Source organism: Protobothrops mucrosquamatus, unplaced genomic scaffold (genome assembly GCF_001527695.2).
Source record: "Protobothrops mucrosquamatus isolate PMUCROS unplaced genomic scaffold, P.Mucros_1.0 scaffold1122, whole genome shotgun sequence".
Lineage (NCBI taxonomy): Eukaryota > Metazoa > Chordata > Lepidosauria > Squamata > Viperidae > Protobothrops > Protobothrops mucrosquamatus.
This window is the reverse complement of record NW_015387340.1, coordinates 390,276-413,101: the sequence shown is the minus strand read 5'-3', so window position 1 is coordinate 413,101 and position 22,826 is coordinate 390,276. Positions and strand designations below refer to the sequence as shown.

General features: G+C 44.3%; 1 protein-coding gene across 1 annotated transcript in view; it reads right to left on the bottom strand.

Annotated features, from left to right (window-relative positions):
• LOC107291350 (formin-binding protein 1) overlaps positions 1–14,910 on the bottom strand; it is a gene marked incomplete at its 3' end in the record, with an annotated part of 20,338 nt that extends 5,428 nt beyond the window's left edge. Inside the window, exons 1-8 of the mRNA XM_015820342.1 lie at positions 14,832–14,910; positions 13,491–13,525; positions 11,124–11,239; positions 10,166–10,222; positions 9,602–9,749; positions 6,283–6,345; positions 5,494–5,598; positions 849–977 (exon numbers count right to left, since the gene is read on the bottom strand). Of these exons, the coding sequence (XP_015675828.1) occupies positions 849–977; positions 5,494–5,598; positions 6,283–6,345; positions 9,602–9,749; positions 10,166–10,222; positions 11,124–11,239; positions 13,491–13,525; positions 14,832–14,910 (732 nt within the window). The remainder of the gene's footprint in view (positions 1–848; positions 978–5,493; positions 5,599–6,282; positions 6,346–9,601; positions 9,750–10,165; positions 10,223–11,123; positions 11,240–13,490; positions 13,526–14,831) is intronic.
• Between the last annotated feature and the right edge of the window lie 7,916 nt (positions 14,911–22,826).

Here is a 22,826-nt window from a genome sequence, read left to right as displayed (position 1 = left end):
CCCCCCCCACCCTTGTAGCAACCTCGTCAGTTAGGTTTACACACTCCCACACCTTTCAAGTGCAAACACCAAGGAGTCAGCACCGACACTAAAACGGGGCTACTGAGAAATGAGAGGAAGGTCAGGTTATCCTAGATAGCCTGGCTTTACAAAGGACCAATAAAACTGTAAAGCTCAGTTGGCTGAATCTGGCACCGGCTTGCCCCATCCGTGCCCTGCCTCTCCAGCTGCAGAGCGGTGAGTGACAACGGCGGCGTGACAAACAATGGTGTCAACACAATGACAGCCCTGGAGTCTTCCTGACAAGAGGCCGCTGTGTCGCTCCCCAGTCTGAGTTCCTGCCAGAGTTTAATCAGATGGAGCAAAAACTAGCGGGAGATCAGGAGAGGTCGGGCTGCCTTCACAGAGGTAATCCTTGACTTACGACTGTTCACTGAGTGACTGTTCCAAGTTACAACACCACTGGGAAAAAAGGGACTCAGGTCCATTTTTCACACTTACGACCATTGCAGCATCTCCGTGGTCACATGATCAAAATTGACATGCAACTGGTTCTTATTTATGACGGTCGCAGTGTCCCAGGGGGGTGATGTGGTCACAAAAGGGGACAAGCAAAGTCAACAGGGAAGCCCAATTCCCTTAATGGCTGTGTGGCTCCCTCAACAACTGCAAGGATTCGCTTAACGAACTGTGGCAAGACAAGTCGTCAAAGGGGACAAACCCCACCGAACGACAGCTTAGCCGCCGAAATTTGCAGTCGTAAGTCGAGGACTATATTGTCGGCTCCAAAAAGCAATTCGGAGCCCCCGTGAGAGGTGGCAGTTTGCAAGGCCAAGGAGGACCCCCACCTGGAAAATATTGGGAATATGCGTGTGGTAATGCTCTCGCTGCTCGTGGTTGAACTTCTGTAAGGTGGATAAATACTCTCCTTTGCTGTCTTCGGCCATCTGGTGACGGAGCTGGGCTTGCTGGCGGGCCTGGAGGAGGAAGAACGGAAACGTTGACAACCTCTCAACAAAACAGCCTGTTGGGGAATGACTTCTGAGAGTTTTGCACCCCTTTTCAAGACTCCCCCCCCCATGACTTCTGTTGCAAAGCAGCCTGGGAAATAATGGCGGGATGGGCAAAGACCCCCCAGAAGCAGAAACTGGCTAAGAAAAAGGGAAGAGGGTCAGTTTGCTGGAGAGGTTAAAATGCTGGACGAGAAACCAGGAGGCTGGGAGTTCTAGCACCAACTTACACATGAAAGCCGGCTGGGTGACTTTGGGCCAATCCCCAGGAGACGGTGAGTTCTAATCCTGTTTTAGGCATCGAATCTGGTCGGTTGACTTTGAGTCAATCACCGGGTGATGGTGAGTTCTAGTCCGGCTTTAGGTGCGAAAGCTGGCAGGGTGTCTTTGGGACAGTCTCTCTCTCTTTCTTTCTTTCTTTCTTTCTTTCTTTCTTTCTTTCTTTCTTTCTTTCTTTCTTTCTTTCTTTCTTTCTTTCTTTCTTTCTTTCTTTCCCTCTCCCTCCCTCACTCTCTCCCCAACCCACCCCACAGGGTTGTTGTTGAGGGGGGAAAAGAGGAGCAGAAAGGAGTATTAGGATGTTCACTACTTTCAGTTACAGGCAGGATATAAAAAACGATTTAATGGCCAGGGAAGCACTGGGCAATCTCTCTAGAAGCAGGAATTGGTTAAATTATTTCCTGCTGGCAATTTACGCTGTCTTTGCATAAATATTTTCCATCAACAATCCCTTTGTACCCCGGCTTCTCCGCCCACCTCTGCCTTTTAGCAAGATCTTCACCGTCTGGCGTTCGCTTCACAGCCCACTTGGTTCGGCTGCCTCTCCGGCCTCCCTCTCATCTGCTTCGCATCAAATCCCTTTTCATCCCCACCGCCCTGGAACTCGGCTCCCGCTCGCAGCCTGGATGCGGCTGCAAGACAGCCGGCTTTGGGGAAGGGCCCGGGGAGGAACGCCAAGGGTGAAGAGGGTGCCCCTGCAAGCGTGCAGAGTGCATTCCTCTGCCATTCGGCAGAACCCCCCCTCTTGTTAAAAAATACAAAACTTTCACGTCCCTTTTCTAAAAGCAACTTGCTTTCATCTCCAGCTCTTCCTAAAAATAATCGGGATGATATTCAAGATAATCATCTCTTTGGTTGGGCTTCAAAATGCAGCTGGGGAGGGGTTTTTTTGCGATTGTGTAGATAGGTGTGCGGGGCAGTGAACAGACCACCCAGGAGCAAAATAAGTTTCTCTGTATTTTCCATGGAACTTTATCCATCCTTCCCCACGCCCAGCAAGGCTGAATTTTGCTGGGCTTCAGAAAAATGATTCATCTTTTTATTTATTTAAACCCCGATGCGATTGCCTGATACGGCAACGGATATGTTTTGCCGCTGGTTTTAGATCAAGGGGCTCCCTTGCGGCTTGTATGGCTGGTTGGGAGTATTTAAACAAATACACAACTTAAAAAGAGACCCTCGTGTTAGGAAGTGGGGTGGTTTCAGGAACAAGAGGAAAAAATAACAAAGTGGTGTAGGGATTAACCGTTTCTGCAGAGTATAATTGAGAAATCCAGAGACAGAATGGGATAAATGATGTATCTGAATGCTTTTTTTAAAAAAAATCCCTGCATGTTGAAATCTAGCACCATAAACCTCGCAAGCGGAAATCTAGTACCAAGAGAACGCAAGCAGCTTTTAGAACTTTTTCAGATTAGTTTGGCAAACAAGGTCACAAAACGTCCACAGCTCGACAAAGGCGGATTATTATTTTTTCCCCCCAAAGGGTGCTCTCTTGGAAGGATGCAAAAGGAAAACAAGATACTAGTCCCTATTATGCAAGGAGCATCAGTACAGATTAGTTTGGCAAGGTCATAAAACTTCCACAGCTTGACCAAGGTGGAAAGAGGAGCAAGAAGAGTGGGAAGGAAGGAAGGAAGGAAGGAAGGAAGGAACCTTCCTTCCTTCCTTCCTTCCTTCCTTCCTTCCTTCCTTCCTTCCTTCCTTCCTTCCTTCCTTCCTGGAGCTAAAGAAAGAAAGGAAGGGGATGAAGAGAAGGCGAAGGAAAGAGGAGATAAATAAAGACAGGAAGGGGAAGAACAAGAAAAGGAGAAGATGGAAGAGAAAGAGAAGCTGAAGGAGGAGACACATAAACAGGGGGAGGGGAGAAGGGGATAAATAAATAGGAGAAGGGGAGGACGAGAAGGAGAAAGAAAGGGAGGAGTGCAGTGCTCAGAAAGGAAAAATATTTTCCACACCGCTCAGGCTCTGCCACCGGGGAGCTCAACGTAAGCAACCAAACGCAGCCTTTCCTTAAACAGCCTCAACCAAATATCATCCAAGGCTTTCAACCCAGGGATGGCACCCAGCCCAATCATCTCCCGGGGCTGGGCTGACGAGGGAGAAAACACACACACACACACACACACACACACACACACACACACACACACACACACACACACAAAAGCAAAAACTCCGAGGAGGCTCTGGCCAGGAGTGCAGAGCCGGCCCTACATCCCTGGGACGCCCCACCCGTTTCTGCCCCAGCTGGGCTAACCGTAACCCAGCGTGGGAGGGAGCACCGTCCCTTCCCTGCCGGAGTTTCCCCAAAATGGTAAAAGCCCGAGCTAAAAGCACGCCTGCTCACTTTTTCAGGCCCGTCACAATTTTTCACTCGGCCAACAGCCTCCGTTCTTCCTGCCAAGGTTGGGAAAAGGCAAACGTTCAGAATAATTGATTGTAGTTATAAAATAAGCCATAACGAAATGCACAAAATCTCCGGACACTTCCAAACTTTAGCCGAGCTACAGGTCGTCCTCCACTTACAGCAGTTTGTTTAATGGCCATTAAACAGCGCTGGAAAAAAAGTGACTTATGACCGTTTTCCACACTTAACGACCGTTGCAGCATCCCCCAGGGTCACGTGATCAAAATTTGGACGCTGGGCAACTGGCTCGTATTTATGACGGCGGCAGCGTCCCGGCATCACATGATCACCTTTTGCGATCTTCTGACAAGCAGATTCAACGGGGGTGCAAGATTCACTTAACAACCGTGTTACTAACTTTGAACAACTGCAGCGACTCATTTAACAACTGCGACAAGCAACCGCCTTGCTTAGCAACGGGAAGCAACAGTGAGTTGTGGTTGCTGAAAAGAAGATTGGCCGATTGAACCCAGCCAAGCAAACTAGTCCTGTTCTGGCCAGCTCACCGAAACGCAACTTATTTTAGCTTTCTACAACTTATTTTAGCTTTCTACAACTTATTTTAGCTTTCTACACTCAACCTGAAACCAAGGCAGCCGCCTCCAGAGGCCGGGAAATCTCATGCCACAGGAAGGAGGCAGCCAAGCCAAGGGAAAAGCAGAAAAAGTGGCTGGTAACAAAAGATAGAGATTGAAAACAACTCGGTTGCGTCATCCTGCGAAGACCGAGTTAGCGCTAAGGTACAGAGAGAGAGAAAGAGAAGAGAGAGAGAAAGAGAGGAATAGAAGAGAGAGAGACAGAAAGGAGAGAAAAATAAAAGACAAAGAGAAGAGAGAGAGGAGAGAGGCGAGAGAGAGAGAAAGAAGGAAGAGAGAAATAGAATATATAGAGAGAACAGAGAGAAAGAAGAGAGAGAGAAAAGAGGAGACAGAAAGAGAAGGGAGAAAGAGAAGAGAGAGAGGAAGAGAAGAGAGAAATAGAGAGAGAAAGTGAAGAGAGGAATAGAATAGAAAGAGACAGAGGAGAGAAAAATAAAACAGATAAAGAGAAGAGAGAGGGAGAAAAAGAGAGAAATAGAATAGAACAGAGGAGAGAAAAATAAAACAGATAAAGAGAAGAGAGAGGGAGAAAAAGAGAAATAGAATAGAACAGAGAAAGAGAACAGAGAGAAAGAGAACAGAGGGAGAGAGAAAGAGAGAGAAAGGAAGGGAGAAAGAGAGAATCAGAAGCAACAACAGCAGCAGCTGCCCCATACATAAACAATGTGCTATTCTGCACCACAATTATGTAAGCTTCGCATCACATGTCCCCAGCCACGCAAAGAAAGGGACTTAAGCCTTAACACACTACACAAAAACACACACACTGTTCTCTCGGGCCAGCGACATGGCATCTGCACACCAGGCACGGATGGCGTGGCGTCGAATGTCCAGGAGGTGCCAAGACAAGGGGCGGCCCCAGTGGGCTTCCGGCAAGAAAAGTCAATGGGGGGGGGAGAGCGATTCGCTTAACGACTACAGTGATTCACTTAACAACAGTGGTAAGAAAAGCCATAAAATGGGGCAGTTAACAAATGTCTCACTTAGCAACAGAAATTTGGGGCTTAATTGCGATTGTAAGTCGAGGACTATCTGCATACAGTCTCCTACTCAAGCAGTGGGTTGGACTGGATGACCTCCAAGGTCCCTCCCTTCCCTTCTGTAACAAAAATTGAGCAAAACAAGTCTCTCTCTCTCTCTCTCTCTCTCTCTCACACACACACACACACACACACACACACACACACACTTTTACCTTTTCGACGTCTGCTTTCGTGACGTTGATGTCTGCGTCCATCTTCTCGAAGTATTGCTGCGCTCGGTCGGCTTCTTTGCAATCCCGTTCAAATCGTCGCTTGCTCTGACGAGGGATGGCAGAAGACAGTTAGCAATTCATGTGTGAAACCGCGTGAAAGGAACCTGACATTGCTAGATAGTTCTCAAGGTTGCGTGCTTGGGCATTTATTTTGAATTTTTTTTTACAAAAGAGAGCTGCTGAGTTTTTGGGGTCTCGCACTGCATCTATGATTAAGGGCCATTAAACCATATGAAGAATGGTTGCAGGAATTGGGTATGGCCGGTCTAGAGAAAAGGAGGACTAAGGGGGGGACATGATAGCAGTCTTCCAATATTTGAGGGGCTGCCCCAAAGAAGAGGCAGTCAAGCTATTCTCCAAAGCCCCTGAAGGCAGGACAAGAAGCAACGGGTGGAAACGAACCAAGGAGAGAAGCAACCTGGAACTAAGGAGAAACTTCCTGACAGTGTGAGCAATTAATCAGTGGAACAATCAATAAAATAGATAATAATTACAACCTTCGCCGGTCCGTAAAGCCAAGGAAAGCTGAAGTCAGACCGTAAACACCGTCGCGGTTTCCTTTAGCAACCTTAGCTTTCCTTAATGACAAAGTTGTGGGTCCAAGTTGTGATTGCTAAATGAGGATGGCCATTACTCCCGAAATCCTTGGTGCGTGGAGCAAACCAACGTACTTTTACGAACAGCACGGAAACGTCAAACCTAACCCAGAACCGAGTCAGGCCCGCTCACCGATTCCAGCTGCTTCCAACAGGTTTCGATGTGTTGCTGCGCTTTCCGCCCGTCGTGGAAATGCTGAAAGGAAGAATTCACAAAGTCTTATTTAAAATAAACATAAAAATGCAGAGACAAATTTATTGCCGTTTTTATGATTGCAGGCAGTCCTTGACTTATGAATAATCTGTTCAGTGACCATTCAAAGTCACAATGGCACTGAAATAATAATAATAATAATAATAATAATAATAATAATAATAATATATAATAATATATATAATATATATATAATATATAATATTATTATTATCAACCTTCTTAGGAAGCTTCTGACAAGCAAAGGCAATGTTGCAAAAAATCTTATAAAATTGGGCATGGTTACGTGACCTGCTTAACAACCATCACAACTTACGACTGTAATTCTGGGCTCGGTTCTACTCGTAATTCGAGGACCACCTGTATTTCTCTACAGGTAGCCATGTATTTTAGCAATATTTTGTCTCCAGTTACAGTTTTTTTCTATTTTGTGCCAGGGTGAGGGAAAATTTGTGTTTTGTCTTTTTTTAGTTGGCTTAATTTCCTGGACATGTCATATTCCAGACAATAGGAGGGAGACGAAAGTCTACGAAAGAAAAACAGGTTTAATAGTTCCACATCTGGATTATCTGTCCAGGCAAGAAAATATATTTCCATTTAACGGGATCTGTAAACCTCATTTTCCAGGTTGCATCACTGAGCTCTGAAAATGTAAGAATAAAGAAACAACTCTGATAAAAAAAAACTTTGGGGAATTGAAAATGTATTTATTACTCTCTCTTTCCCCCTCAGAATAGCTTCACCTTGATCTCCTCGTCCTTGGAATGGTGGCAATTATTTCCTACACAGTAAAGAAGTAATCTCAGACCCCTGCCCTACCATGAAGGGCTGACCCTAGACCTGTCCCGTTGAATCTGACCCCAGCATCCTTCATCTCTGGCTACATCGCGCGAACGAAAGGCCTCTCCTGTCCGTTAATATCTCTCTTCAGCCAACCGCATCGTTGGCCGTCCTATTCCGAGATCAGCGTCCTTCACGCCGCAGAGTGAGGCGCACCAGAATGGTCTTTGAAGCCATCCAGACGGGAGAACAACCCTTAATGGATCTTCTGGGCACCCAGCCAGAGAAGCAACACCCCTTGGTGAAGGGTGAAGTTGTCTTCTGAAGGGTGGGGAGAAAGACTCTGGGCCATCTGAGGAGATGGTCCTTCTCCAAACCATCAGCTGCTCCTCACACTGCATCAGGAGATGCTGGCGATGTGACAACAACTTTGCTTGTTTGCTTGAAGCGCAAAGAGCCACCAGTCAAATGGTGTGTATTACACAGAGGAGAGATGCAACTCAACATAGAGATGCAACTGACACCATCCACGTTCACAACAGAAGTAAAAAAGAATCCAATCACAGACTATATTATGAAAGGAGGCCTCAGCAGTAACTTATTCTGAGCTATTGATTTTCTGCACCAGCAGGACTTTTTACCTTACAGATAGTCCTCTTGAATACTGATAAGCAAATCGCGTCCCCAGAAGTTTGAACCGTTGAAATTCTGAACACCTGAAGTTGAGGGTCTTAAGACCCTCAACTTCAGGTGTTCAGAATTTCAACGGTTCAAACTTCTGGGGACCAAATCACTCACAAGCTTCAATGTCGCCGTGACTTTGTTCACTGACTAGTGTTCAGGAGCATGGATGCTGCGTCACAATATAACCATCACAGTCATGTGATCAAAATCTTAGCAATTGGCGTGTATTTATGACAGTTGCAGCATCCTGGGGTCACGTGACCTCCCCAGCCTGATTCTGACAAGCCAAGTCAACAGGGGAAGCTAGATCCGTTTAATGGTCACACGATCCACTTAACAAAAAGTGGACAATGGAGGATGGTCCACTAAACTGGCCTTTGCCAGGATTCCACCAGATGTCATCTGGGCCACAAATCTCTTTTTTAAAGTCTGTCATTACTTTGGATAGTCAACCGGTCATAAACCGAGGAGTCTCTGTCGAAATGGGAGAAGGTGAGGCACGGAATGAGCCAGCCACGGAGGATGCTAAAATCTCTCTTCACCCCCACCCCGTCTTTTCTTTTCAATGGCTTTTGTTAGCGTTGAGACAGGCCGGTTTATTCCTGCCTAGCTTTATCGGGGATGGCGCCTTAACCCCGGTCTACGTCAACACCCTGACCTCAGCTGCTGAAATGTCAGGGATCTCCAGCTAGCTTCTGGCTGAGAAAAAAATGACCCAGCCCTGGGGCAGTTTGAGAACTGCCCACCCACCCACGTGGCTATGCAAACTCAGATGGCTGCATTTCTGGAGGCCTCAAAAACTAAAAAAAATAAAATTAAAATAAGACATGAGATTTTTGTCCTGGCAAAGCAGAAACCGCTCCCCCCCCCCCCAAAAAAAACCAAGGTTGGGTTTTAATGATCTGTCTCTTTGGCTTTTTCTCCTGCCATGCAACATGCAAATTCAGATTGCATCCAAGACCTCAGCATTCCCTTTTCTAGCCAAAGTTAATTGCAGGTTTGCAAGCCAGCCTTCACACTTTGCCAACCTTGAAAACATTCGTTTGTTTCTCTGCGCCCTTCCGAGAAGATCACACCGACAATCTGAGTCCTGACGGTGAGCCCTCGGCGGGCGACAACCAATGCATTATTTAAATTTTGTGTCAAGGAAACTACAGCAGAAACATCCCCGACTGGGAATTAAAAGTCCCAAGAGGAACCACCTGCTTTTCTTCCTTTGCTGGCTCAAGAGAAGTTTAGATAGTCTTGTCAAGAAAAAAAACTACTGTAAAGCTATGAGGAAGAGAGCTGCATGCTTGTATGACATGTTACTAGTCCATAAAGTCTTTCCTTCCTTCCTTCCTTCCTTCCTTCCTTCCTTCCTTCCTTCCTTCCTTCCTTCCTTTTCACCTTCTTTCTGCCTCTTTTATCCTTCCTTCCTTCTTCCCTCCTTTTCTGCCTCCTCCTCCCTCCCTCCTCCCTCCCTCCCTCCTTCCTTCCTCCCTCCCTCCTTCCTTTCCTTCCTTCCTCCTTCCCTCCCACCTCCTTTCTGCTTTTCTTTCCTTCTTTTCTTCTTTCCTCCCTCCCTCCCTCCCTTCCCTTTTTCCCTTCCTGGTTCAACTTCTCTTTTCACTGGGCAAAACATTCTTATGATATTGAAGAGTGATGGTTAAGTTGGCAGCGTTTAAATTTAATAAAGTCTTATTTAAAGTTTTCATTAGCTGCATAGAGTTTCTGCTGTATTCAGTTCATTCAATCCATGGCAAAGAAATCAGGAAGTTTAAAACTTTGTTACCGATTTCCTTTCTTGCTTGAGCTCCTGTACATAACGGGCTAACTCCGTGGTGATCTGGGAGGTCATGTTCTCCGAAATAACTTCATGTTGACCGGCATAATCGTTCATTTCGTTCAGAGTCGCTAGGAAGGCTCGGCATGATGAATACCTAAAAGGGGCAAGAAAAAAACTGAAATTCAAACATTTTTAAAAAAAATCATATTACTTTTCGATAATGTTGGACTCGTCCCATCATTCCTAGATAGCATTTAGAACATAGAATTGTAAGGCTGGAAAGGACCTCAGAGGTCTTCTAGTCCAACCCCTTGCTGCCTGTTAAAAGCAGGCATGTGTTAAACCCAAATATTTTCCTTCATTACCAAACTCAGTAATCAGAACGTTTTATCAAGCTCTGAGGACCTTCCTTCAGCCCCTGCCGCTGAAGAAACAGTCGTAATTCAAGGACTGGATTATGGATTATGGAGAGAATATTAGCCAACGACTTTGTGGCATTTCAGCAAGTTACCGCTGGGTAATTTCATCAATTTTCCAATTTATACTTTGGGATTGAAGGTGGAAACCTACGTGTATTCGTCCTCTTCTTTGGAATTCTTTTTGGGCTGGTATTTCTTTGCGAGGTTCCTAAAATAAAACCAGAAAGAGAGAGAGAAGGTGAAAAAAAAATGATTGCCAATTAATAGCAAGCTCCTTTTATTTTCTTTTTCTTTAAACGGAAAATAGGTTTGCTTAACGACCGCAGATTCGCTTAACAATCTTCGCAGTGTATTTAACGACCACTGCAAAAATTTCATTAAAATCAGGTCGGTCATGTGATGACCGCTCACCTCCAGGCACGGCTTACAGCCGTCATTCTGGGCTGAAGCACAGTCGTAAGTGGAGGACTGCCTGAAAACCTTGAATCTGTGGCTGCAAGCGACTGAAAACCAAGGTTAATTTCTCCACCTAGCCTCTCGGAAACCCCCCCTTGTGCTTTTTCAAGGGAAGCTTCATTTTGTTCCCAAAATAAAGAGAAATGAATTTCTATCCGAGGGTGCAGCTTGCTAAATTTGGAACTTGGGCGAAGTGGCTTCTCCAATGAGACAATCAGCATCTCTTAATGATGAAACATTTTACAAGTAAAGACTTCAAGCCTATTTCTGTATCAGCCATAAACTATGCTGCAAATGGAACGGGTCAGGTTGGGGATAAAACACTCACTAAATCAATAAAACAATTACAAAGCTAATGAAGAAAGATTTTCTCTCTCTCTTTCTCTTAGAACAGTCACTAACTAAGTCGTTGAGGGCTATCTGTACTTGGGAATATGCAGCCAGTTAAACCAAAATCAAATATGTTTCTCTGTGATTCAGACCTGAAAGGGGGAAGTTCCCTCCGTAGTTAAATGCAGGGAATAAATTTGAAAAACGCACATTTAACCTGCTGCACAAATATACCGTACTATCATCCAGCGTGGGAGTTGTAGATTTACAACTGGATGAAATGCACAAGCATCACACGCTTCCCAACGGTATCTTGAACTCACCTAAGCTGCTTTGCGTAGTTGATCTCAATCTCCGTTCTGTCTTTGACGAATTTGATATATTTTTCCAAAATGTCGATACCCCACTGGGTGTGTTTTTCGAGGGTGTCAAACTGATCCTGCAGAAGAAAAATGAGAAATGTTTAATTGGCCGGTCAGATCAAGCTTGGAGGAAGGTTAATTGCACTGTTCATCCTTTCAAAGAAACGTTTTTTTAAAAAAAAATATATAGTCCTCTTATAAAGTCCATCTTAATGATGACTGCAGCAAACACAGGATTTGGAAGGAGAAACTCTCCTAACCAAGGAGAGAAGCAACCTAGAACTAAGGAGAAATTTCTTGAGAGTGAGAACAATTAACCAGTGGAACTCCTTGCCTCCAGAAGTTGTGGCTGCTCCATCACTGGAGTTTTGCAAGAAGAGACTGGACAGCCATTTGTCCGAAATGGCACACAGGGTCTCCTGCTTGAACAGGGGGTTGAAGTAGAAAATCTTCAAGATCCTTTCCAATCCAATTATTATATGTTTACGTCTGTTAAGCAGAAAGCTATGAATGTTCAGTACTTACATACTGATTCTAGTGGAACAGGCACCGGGCTAGAAACCAGGAGGCTGGGAGTTCTAGTCCCGCCTTAAGCACGAAAGCTGGCTTGATGGCTTTGGGGCTATCATCAGGAGACTGTGAGTTCTAGTTTTGCTTTAGGCATGAAAACTAGCTGGATGATTTGGGACCAGTCACAGTGAGACGATGAGTTGTAGGCATGGAAGCTGACTGGGTGACTTTGGGACAATGAATCAGGAGGTGGTGAATTGTAGCGCCGCCTTAGGCACGAAAGCCAGCTTGGTAACTTTGAGCTTATCATCAGGAGACGGAGAGTTCTAGGCCTGAAAATCAGCTGGGTGACCCAAGGCTCCTTTGATTTCTTTTGCCACAGTCATCCTATTACGATTTGTATTTATTATTACAATAATTATTATTATACTTCCAGTCATTGCTAAGAAAGATGCAAGAAGGGGATTTTATGGGTGATCTTCACTTGCTTGGCCTAAATTTTAGATTGGATTTGCTAAAAAAAAACCAAAAAAAACAAACCCTCTCTACTTTGAAGAACACAAGAGATTTTTTTTTTAATTAAATTCATTTGGTTGGTGGAAGCTAATTGCACCGATCAAGTGAAGTGTAATTAAAGTTAACTTTAATTCCTAAATAAGGCAGCCTTGATTCTTTTCTTTTCTTTTTTTTTAAATGGAATCAGAAGCATTTTGAACTCAGTTTGGTTATTGTTTTTCATTCGGTGTATACCAAATGCATTTTTTTTAAAAAAAAATTCTGCGCTTCTACTGAAGACAAAAACCAGCATATTTACTTACAACACAAAACTAACTTCAAGCAAAACAAATCAATTTCAAAGAAAACAAGATGTAAAACCAGCAATGTGGCTGAAAGAAGAAATAAAGGGAACAATCTCTGCTAGTTCCTCTCTGTTTACAAATAAACAAACCCGTGAACAGGCTTTAAGATTTTAAAAAGAAACTTTTTTTGCAAAGGAGCTGAGAACAGCTACAACTTTAAAGTTAATTTGACTGTTTGTTCCTTTTGGTTACAAGTTTCAATTTAAGTAAGGAAAACCGAAAATGAAGGGGGGAAAAGAAGTAGAATTTCCCACAGGACAGTCCACTACAGAGGTTTTTTTTTTAAAAAAAGATTCTTTAAATTAAAAAAAAATAAGGAATTGCACGCATGCATAGACCACTGTCTCCTGGCAATTGGCCCAAAGTTATCCATCTGGCTTTTATGCCTAAAGTGGGACTAGAACTCACCCTCTCCTGGTGTCTATTGCTGCTTTCACCACTAGACCAAACTGTCTCTCTCCAGATTTTCCCAGAACCCTTCAAACTCTTTCTTGGATAAGTATAGATGCACCAATATAGGGTTCCTTCGTCTTTCATCTTCCAACAGAAGACTTGAAGAAAAGAATTTTGGAAGCCACGTTAACCTACCCGGTCCTAAACGGACCGTTCAACTTTCAGCTATCAGGATCAAAAGTCCAAAATTAGATGATGAGCCAGAGAACGGCAAGAAAATTGGCTTTGGCAAGTTTTCTGATATTCTGCATTTTGTCAAGTCACGGACTGGCGATGAGCGAAGTGCTAATCAGCCAGACACAAAACCCACCTCGTGAATCTTGCATTAGCTACCAAAACGTTCCTCCTGAAGCCTTTTTGAATTTAGCAACTTCAAGCCTTAAAAGAAAAGTCTCTGTTAAAAGTGGGCTCTTCTCTCTCAAGCCTGTAGTTTGGAGGAAGAAGTTCTTACTAGAAAGAAATATCCAGGGATGTTTTTTACACCGTTTTCCTCCTTGTCACTCACCTGCATCATTCTGCAGTAGGGAGCATGGGAACTGCCTGGAGAAAAGTCAGAATCTTCACCATAAGCCACAGCATCAAAGCTGTGTTTATTTTTGTGCCTTCCTTCTTTCTCTCATGCTTCTATTTCCTTCCTTCCTTCCTTCCCTCCCTCCCTCATCTTTCTATATCTTTTTTCTTTCATCTCTTAACTTTTTCTTATTCCCTCCCTCTCTCATTTTTCTATTTCTCCTTCCTCCATTTACGTCTTCTTATGCTTTCCTTCCTTTGCTCATTCTTTCTTTTTCCTTCCTTCTTCCCCCTCCCATCAGCTTTCTATCTTCATTCTCTTCTTCCCTTCTCTCATCTTTCTATTTCTCTTACTTTTATCTTTTTCCTTTCCCTTCCTTCCTTCCCTCGTGTTTCTATTTCTCCTCCCCTCCCTCTCCATCTTTGCAGATTGTGGGACAGAGATTGGGGGGCTGCCTTTCGTGGATAGCTTAATTTGTTTCTCTGCACATGGTTGGGATAGATGATCCTTGGGATCCCTATGTTTTTAAGGTTCTCTTAGCCCCAGACCAGTTCAAGCACCAGTTGCAGAAGTCAAATTGCAAAATGGCCATTACTGGACAGCAGTGTTTGCCATTTTTTTTCCCTACAGCTCGAATCTGAATCGAATGGAACGATTCTGTGAGGTTTCACACCTCCCTCTTGTCCTTTCCAACCCCCCCCCCACTCCACAAACTCCAAAACACCATGCCACCATATGCTTCTCCCACCCCCTAGCCATACTTGCCATTAATACAACCCTGGTTTCTGGAACATGCCACAAACAGCTGCGCCCATGCAACCGACAGAGCCTCCAACCCCGAAATCTCAAACAGCACTGAAGCAAAAGCCAGGATGCTGGCTTCATGCCATGTGGGAGCTCGACAAACCAGGACATCCCTCCACTGAATGATGATTGGAAGAGGGTAGAATAAGCGATGCCCCCAAAGGTTTGGATTTAAGTCACAATCCACCCAGCAGCTGTTCTGCGTCTGGTTAGATCCTTCCAGCAAATTGCAAGGAAGTGAGTTAAACACCAAAGCGGCAGTTTTCGGCTGCTGCTATAGCAACAGAGTCAGCATTCCTAGAAAGGGGGGGGGTCTTCTCCACCAATGGAACATCGCTGGCCTGGCTGCTCCATTTCTAACCGTGGTTTGATTCGAGGAAGCCCCAGCCTGCTCCGCCAATCAGACTTTTCTCCAGCCCAGCTTGGTGGAAAGAGCCATGCCAGTCTGCCCTCTGCCCCGAGCCACAGGGGGTGGCAACATTAAGGGAAGAAGGCAGAAGAGACTCCGGGCCAGGGGCCCGTTTCCACCACCTTCCCGTCGGAACCGAAAGGATGCTGCATCCTTCTGGGCATCTTTGGGGCACTCTGCAAGCTGCAAGCCCACCGGCATTGGGGCCGTTGTTTGGGGCTCTGGCGGAACAAGGGTGCCCATGTTGGAGGCAGATCGCACGGACAGACACTCCTCGACTTATGACAACAACCGAGCCTCAGATTTCCACTGCTACGCAAGACAGCTGTCGATTAGTTTTGTCCTGTTATATGATCTTTCTTCCCACCGTTGTTAAGTGAATCACTGCAGTTGTTAGGTTGCTAAGTGAATCTCGCTTCCCCACTGACTTTGCAAAAGGGGATCACGTGACCCCGGGACACGGAAACTGTCATAAATACACACCAGAGGCCAAGAATCCGAGTTTTGATCCTGTGACCTTGGGAATGCTGCGATGACGGTCGCATGAAAAACGCACATGTCACTTTTTTCAGTGCCGTTGTAACTTTGGATGGTCACTAAATGAACTGTGGTTAAGTTGAGGACTGCCTGTATATTGAGTGACTGATTGTTCCCACGGTTTTTGAGCAGGGGGAATAAAATCCACTTCCTTGTTTTCTCCTGGAACTCAGCCTCATACAGAAAATACAAAAGAGCTGATCTGAAATTAACTCCTGCCACAAGAAGCTGAAGCAAAAGTCCACCGACAAATAACACAAACGAGTTGCGGTACTCGATTCCTCTAAATGCAAAGGAAACATTTCCCCCACAGTGAATGTATAGATACATCCAGGGCACAAAATAATTAAGATTGTCCCTATCGATGAGAAGAGTTTTACAGTCCGCAGGCTGAGGTTTGACAGAGGAATATTCTATTTTTAAACTGAGTGGCTCAAACAGCCCCTTAAATGGGCTACAGCATCACATCATTTAGTTAACACACTCACACTTTTTTTTTTTTTGGTGAATCTGCAATTGAAGAGATGGCGGCTATGTGCACGTTTTGGTCTCCTGCACGGAGGGAAGAAGCTGGAAATAAGGTGGACCTTATTATTGCCCAAAGAAACCGAAGACGGATCCCTGCCTTAAGGGGTTCACAAGCACACAATCAGGGAGATAGAACACGCAAAGGCAATCCAGATCAGAAGGGCCCTTGTGACACTGAATAACACACCCGATCATCCGTCTGGAAGATCACAAAAAATGTAGTGGAATCTATCTGGTGTCTCAAAAAGGGAGAACACAGATAGTCAACTACGCCCACAATTTCCGTTGCAATGCAAGGTAGTTGTTAAATGAGTCACACCTCATTTTACGACCGTTTTTGATATCAGTGTCTCACATCAAAAGATGTCTAAGATCAGAGGCAGAATCTACCCAAGGCTTCACTGAAGATCAAAAGAGAGAGGAAAGTTTTTTCTCTAGAGACTGGGGGGGGGTGTCAAATGAAGAAAGTGATAATGATCCCCCCCCTAAAGCAAGTTTTCACATGCAGTCCTGCGGTTTTAAAATCCGGGATGATCTCACCGCAGTTGGCATGGCTCAGCCTAAGAAATGCGCTGCTGTTTCCAAGCAGAATGGGTGAAATTGGCAATGCCAAGAAAAGGGAAAAAGGATGCCAATGCCATCCCCAGCGCCAGATTCGGAGAGAGTCATAAGAAACTTTCAAGGGGATTTTAAATCCTCATCTCCCTTAAATATGAGTTGCTTGTCCATTTCTGGCCTAATTGCATTGATGTTTTTTAATTGAACACTTTAAATCAGCCTATCAGTCAATCTGGTTGAAAAATCAAGCGTGCCTCTCTTGACATCCTCTTTGCTTAGTGACAGAAATTCATAAGTCGAGGACTGCCTGTTTGGCATTTAAATCCTTCGTACTGGATGGAATAACACGCATTTCTTGAGCCTCCAGAAGCAATTTTTGTAATCTCTCTCTTCTCAACCACACAATTTCCTCTCTTCACCCCCGGAAGTGTTTGCTTGTGCATCCCAATTTGCTAGAACACAACAACTGGCGTTTTATGATTCAGCCACATTTTTTTCCACTCAGTCAAAGATTGGCCAGTTACTCAAAACGTCATCTGGTGTTCTAGAAACATCGCACATCAGGAGTGGAAATAAGTACCATCATAAACTTTCTGCAGACTAAAAAAAACACATCTGCCATTGGAATTGGCTGAAATGTAAGGTGCGTTATTCTAATTTTGTTTCTACCAGCTGAATAAATCCGGAGCCTCATTACATGATACTTTGAATGAAAAAGCCATTTTTAAGGCATTTTCCCACCAGGCTTCACAGAAAGTCAGCCAGGTTTAGAAAAAGGACAATATGGAGAAAGAGGGGGTTTGAAAATAAGTCATATGTGGGGTCCTTGGTGCCCTCTAAGATTGCTGGTTTTCTTGCAGACGTTTCATGACCCAACTAGGTAACATCATCAGTGCTCGAAGAGAGTGGAGTTTGTTTTCTGTTTATATATTAACAACTCCAAGCTAACAATAAACAACAGCCTAATCAAGGAATACTATGAGCACCAACGATGTTGACAGGGCAAGAATTGAGGTGATTTGCATAATAACAGTGGCAAAAATGGTTGTAAAAAAAATCAGGTGTGAGTCACTTAACAACCCCCCTTGTTTAGCAGTGGAAATTCGGGTCACAATTGTGGTGGTTAGTCAAAGAATATGAATACCTAATCCCAACATGATCTGATTAAAAAGAATACAGTACGGAAGAATAAGCAGTGATAATAGAAATGATCTCATTAAACCAAAAGGATTCTGTCAAATTACTCACATATTTAAAATACCTTCTGCTGTTTCCATCCAACAAAACCGCTAACTCTAAGCACACTCGCGCACTTTTCTTCTTTAAAGAAAATCAAATGTCTAGGCAGTATTCGAGTTAACAAACTTCCCCTTTAAAAGTCCATGAATGCACAGAAGTGGGTGAAGGGAAAAAAAAGGAAAAATATTTGCAAAGAACGCTGAGGCACCCAAAGCAGAAAAAGGCCGTTGTTTAGGCAAGCAAATGAATAATTTACTGGAACTTCACATCCATTAAATTCATTTCGTTTGCAGTCCTCCCTCCTGAAAGAGTTAGGTCATTGTATGCTTACTCCATAGCTGTAAGGACACGAATCTCTATCAAGGAAGAATATTTCTCAGTTAGATCTTCTGGGCAGAGCTCAGCCTAGCAGAACATTTTCAGACTGGCCAACATCTCACTCTGGAGAAGACCAAAAAGAGGCTGTTGCTGTTGTTCCTCTTCCCAAACTCAACTACCTTTCAGCACTGATGTTGTTACCTAGTTGGGTCGTGAAATGTCTGCAAGGAAACCACCACACTTAGAGAACACCAAGGACCCCACTGCTCTCCTCCTCCTCCTCCTCCTCCTCCTCAAACTGCACTCCCTTCTACCCCTGATGATGTTACCTAGTTGGGTCATGAAACGTCCACAAGAAAACCATCAAGCTCAGAGAGCACCAAGGACCCCACAGTTTAATCCTGACCAACAAATATTCTTTTTGATCCGTGTCTCAGATCTGTCAAACGAAGGTCAGACCCAGAAGGCTGACCCACAGTGGCCTGATGGTGTCTTTCCAGCATGTTACAGGAAAAAAAACCCCCAATAAATCAAGTCTGAATCATGAGTCATGCTGAATACTCACCTGCATTCAATCCTATATTATCCAAGTCTCCGTGAATGTAATACAGGGGTCCCCCAACCCCCAGGACAGAGACCGGCACGGACCGCGGAAGCAAGTGAAAACCCCATCCACACACTCATGCAATTCAGGCACCGTGCAAAACCACACACACCCAATCCGTGGAAAAACCGCCCTCCACGTAACCGGTCCCCGGTGCCCAAAAGGGGAGTGGGGGAGAGACCCCATACCATTTCTGCAAAGTGGCTGTCCAGTCTCTTCTTCAAAGCCTCCAGTGATGGAGCGCTCACAACTTCTGAAGGCTGTTCCACTGGTTGATTGTTCTCAAAAGTGGTTTTTTCCACCCTGCAAAGTGGCTTTTTTTTCTCTCTCTCCCTGCTGATATTTTCTGTCTATCACTTAACTGTAAATTAAGAAGATAAAGTGGGGGGAAAGAAAAGTAGATCTGACATGCACAGGAAATACTGAGGATGCGCTGCACAGAGAAAGAAACCACAAGGCAGAAGAGGGAGAATCTTATCTCAGACGGCTTCAAGGTTTTGCAGAAAGAGGACCCAGTTTTTAAATGACGCAGTTCCTCGTCTCCTTATTGTCCACCTGCACTCCTGAATTCCTCTTTATTTGCGCAAAGCTTAGATCTTTCAAAGGGAAGCAGGCAGTCCCCGACTTACGACCAGCTGAGGACGGTACCTCTGACCTGACTGCAGAGCCCCTTCCCCCTGGGATTCTACAATGGGGCGGAGCTTGCAGACAAGCTCCTCCCCAAAATCTCTCCCCAGCCACGCCCCCTTGTCCCTCACAGAAGGGAACCCCCACTTTCGGAGTCAGGGAGCACTGAAGTTGGCTGACCCTGACCTTTCTCCCCAAATTAGGCACAATTTACGATGACAGCAGAGCCCCAAATTTCTGCCGCTAAAGCGGGACGGTTGCTAAGTGAGTTTTGCCCCATTTTTTTGCCAAGGTGGTTAAATGAATCACTGCAGTTAAATGAGTCACACAGTTGTTCAGAGAAGATCGCTAATGGGGACCACACGACTGTTGTGGCCTGTCGGCTGCCAGAGAACCCAGCAACCGATTCATGTTGTGTTTGGGGAGCCGGGTCAGAACGGTGACTTGGGGACACAACAGGCACAAGTACATGCCAGTTTCCAAGCATCTGAATTTTGATCACGTGACCAGGGGGATGCTGCAACCGCCCCTTGTGCTCATTGATTTACAATCATTTGTTTAGGGGCCAAAAGGACTGAAAAAAGAGACTTATGACCGATCCTCGCACTTACGACGCTTGCAGCATCCCCATGGTCATGTGATCACAACTGGTATGTCTTTACAATGGGCTGCGAGGTCACATGATCACCATGTGCGACCTTCCTAGCTGGCTTTCGTAAAGGATTTGCTTAACGACTGCACGATTCCCTTAACAACTGAAGGGATTCGCTTAACATCCATGGCAAAAAAGGTCATAAAATCGGGCAGAACTCCCTGGACAATTGCCTTTCTTAGCAATGGAAACTGTGGCCACAATCCGAGGACGGCCTCTCTATATCTGTGCAGCTGAGAAAAGTTTAAGGAAAACTAATATTGCCCTTAATATCAGCGGCCGTCTCTCAAATAATTCGGTTTATAGGCTCTCCATTCGACTGCTGGCAGTCTGAACCAGTTTACGGAGATGAGTCAAACCTTCAAACTGAAGCCAGAGATTGCCTAGCACCGATTATTGTTAGGATTCCTCTTTTTCAGCTTCTCTGCAGAAGAGTAAGCAGGGGAAAATCAACCCACCACTTTAAAAGCACCAACTCATGCGAGCGTCCTACTCAAATATGCATCCATCCAGTTGGAATCGATTGAAAAGCAAAAACAAAAAAAGCTGTGTTTTGGTTTAATTTTCACAAAGCCGCTCATATTTTCTTCCAGAGAGGATTTAGCACAGAAGCCTTCTTTGTTGCTCACATTCTTAAACAGAATCTCGAGCATAAATAGTGATCCACAGCGCAAAGACAAGTATTTTCATTGCCGGGAGAAAATTATATCAGGATTTCTGCCCGAGACCATACGGGCTACTGTACTTTTTAAAATTCTGCAACAGCATCTATTCTGACAAAACAGGGAGCACTTTGCAAACAGCATAAATTATTCAAATAAGATAAACTTTGCTTTTTTTTAAACTTTGCTTTATTTTTTAAATTGCCACGTTTAATAAGTGGCATAAATAATAATAATAATAATAATAATAATAATAATAATAATAATAATAATAATAATAATAATAATAATAATAATAAAAGTTGGAAGGGACCTTGGAGGTCATCGAGTCCAACCCCCTGCTCAGGCAGGAAACCCTACACCATTTTGGACAGATGGCTGTCCAGTCTCTTCTTAAAAACTTCCAGCCTCCTGCAGGTCAACGTGACCAGGACATATGAAGTGTTCATTCTCAGCTCCTCCAATGCATTTTTCAGAATATTTTTTTCAAAGTCATGAGATCTAGAAACTTGGACTGCCTTCACTGGAGGAGAGAAAGGGAACTTACTTTTTCCATGCTATGTTCCAGAAGGGGAAGGAAGGAAGGAAGGAAGGAAGGAAGGGGGAAAAGGGAGGAGAAAGGAAGAAAGAGGAAGAAGGAGAAGGAAAAAGAATAAGGAGAAAGAGGAAGAGAAGATAAAGGAGAAAAAGGAGAAGAAAAGAAAAAAGGAAGAGGAGGAGGAGGAGACAGATAATGTGCAGGAAAGGAGGAGAAGGAGAAGATAAAAAAAGGAAGAGGAGAAGGAAGAGGAGATAAAGAAGGAAAAGAAGAAAGAATTCTGCAACCCAAACCTCATTCCAAACCTCGCCATGGCAGTTCTGCAACATGTGCAAGGCTGTGGAACATGGGGATGCGGGGATGATGGGTCCCTGCACCTGGTGCATGTTACCTAAACAACACCATATTGTTTATACATCCTGTCTCATTCCTTTGTGTAGAATACTGAAAGTGGAGGAAGCACATTTTTGCCTCTGGGCTACCTTCCTGTCCATTCTCTCTTCCTTTTGTTTCTCAATTTCTTCCTCTTCGCCTGGTTTATTTGCAGCCTCACTTCACTTACACACAGAGACACACAAGCCTACGCAGCTCCACATTTCACCCTCCTGCCCCCTGGAAACCCAGGGCCCTAAACACAAACCAACAATCTTCTCCTCCTCATTATAAGAGGTAAATCAATTCCCCTTGAGTGCAAAAAGCAAAAACAAAGAAACAGAATAACAGAGTTGGAAGGGACCTTGGAGGTCTTCTAGTCCAACCCCCTGCTCAGGCAGGAGACCTTATACTGTTCCAGACAAATTGGTTGTCCAATCTCTTCCTAAAAACCTCCAGTGATGGAGCACCCACAACTTCTGGAGACCAGCTGTTCCATTGGTTGTCTTCACAGTTAGGAAGTTTCTCCTTAATTCCAGGTTGCTTCTCTCCTTGGTTAGTTTCCATCTGTTGTTTCTGGTCCTGCCCTCTGGTGCTTTGGAGAATAAGTTGACCCCCTCTTCTTTGTGGTGGCCCCATGTGAACATTTTGGGGCTCAATTCTGCAAATTTGGGGATCGTGATAGCAAATCAAAATCTACCTGTATACACAACTGCCTCAGATAGCGAGAGGGCACCCTATACATTTAAAAATACAATAAATATGATATACTGCTAAATTGAATTAAAAAATAGCTCAAAATCTGCAAACGGACTATGAGAAAACAAGGGTTGGCTTTTCTCCTCTATGAATTTTTCTAATTTAAAGGACAGTTGTTAAATGCGACAGGATTTAATTTGAAAAGAGTAGGGTTATTGATTACAAACCCACCCAAACACACTCATAGCTTTTGTGATTGATAGGTGAGGGGAAAATATAATCATTGGCTAATAACAGTTTATGGCCCAAAGCTTTGCCCGTTCAAATCCATACTTATGGATTTCTTGCTCATCACAAGACAATTGGATATGAAGTTTGGCGTTTTTATCAGATATACCAGTTTATATATATATATATAAATGCCCTGGGAAAGTCCTGCAGATTGAAGAGATGTTTCCAAGCAATCAATCAGCAGGGAAATAATAAATGGATTTTCCAGATGGGCCAATTAATGGATTGAGCTATTAAGCAGCCAGACATTTGAATATATGGGGGAAAGTTGGCAGATACAGGCAATCCTCAACGGTTGAAAAAAATGACTTGCGACCATTTTTCACACTTATAACCATTGCAGCATCCCAAACCATAACAAAAGATTGTAAATTGGGCATGACTCATTTAACAACCCAACACCAGTTGTAAGTAGAGGACTATCTCGATACTGCATTGAATGCCTCCATTGGAATATTTGGCATCCAGTGCGACCGAACCATCTTCAGATGA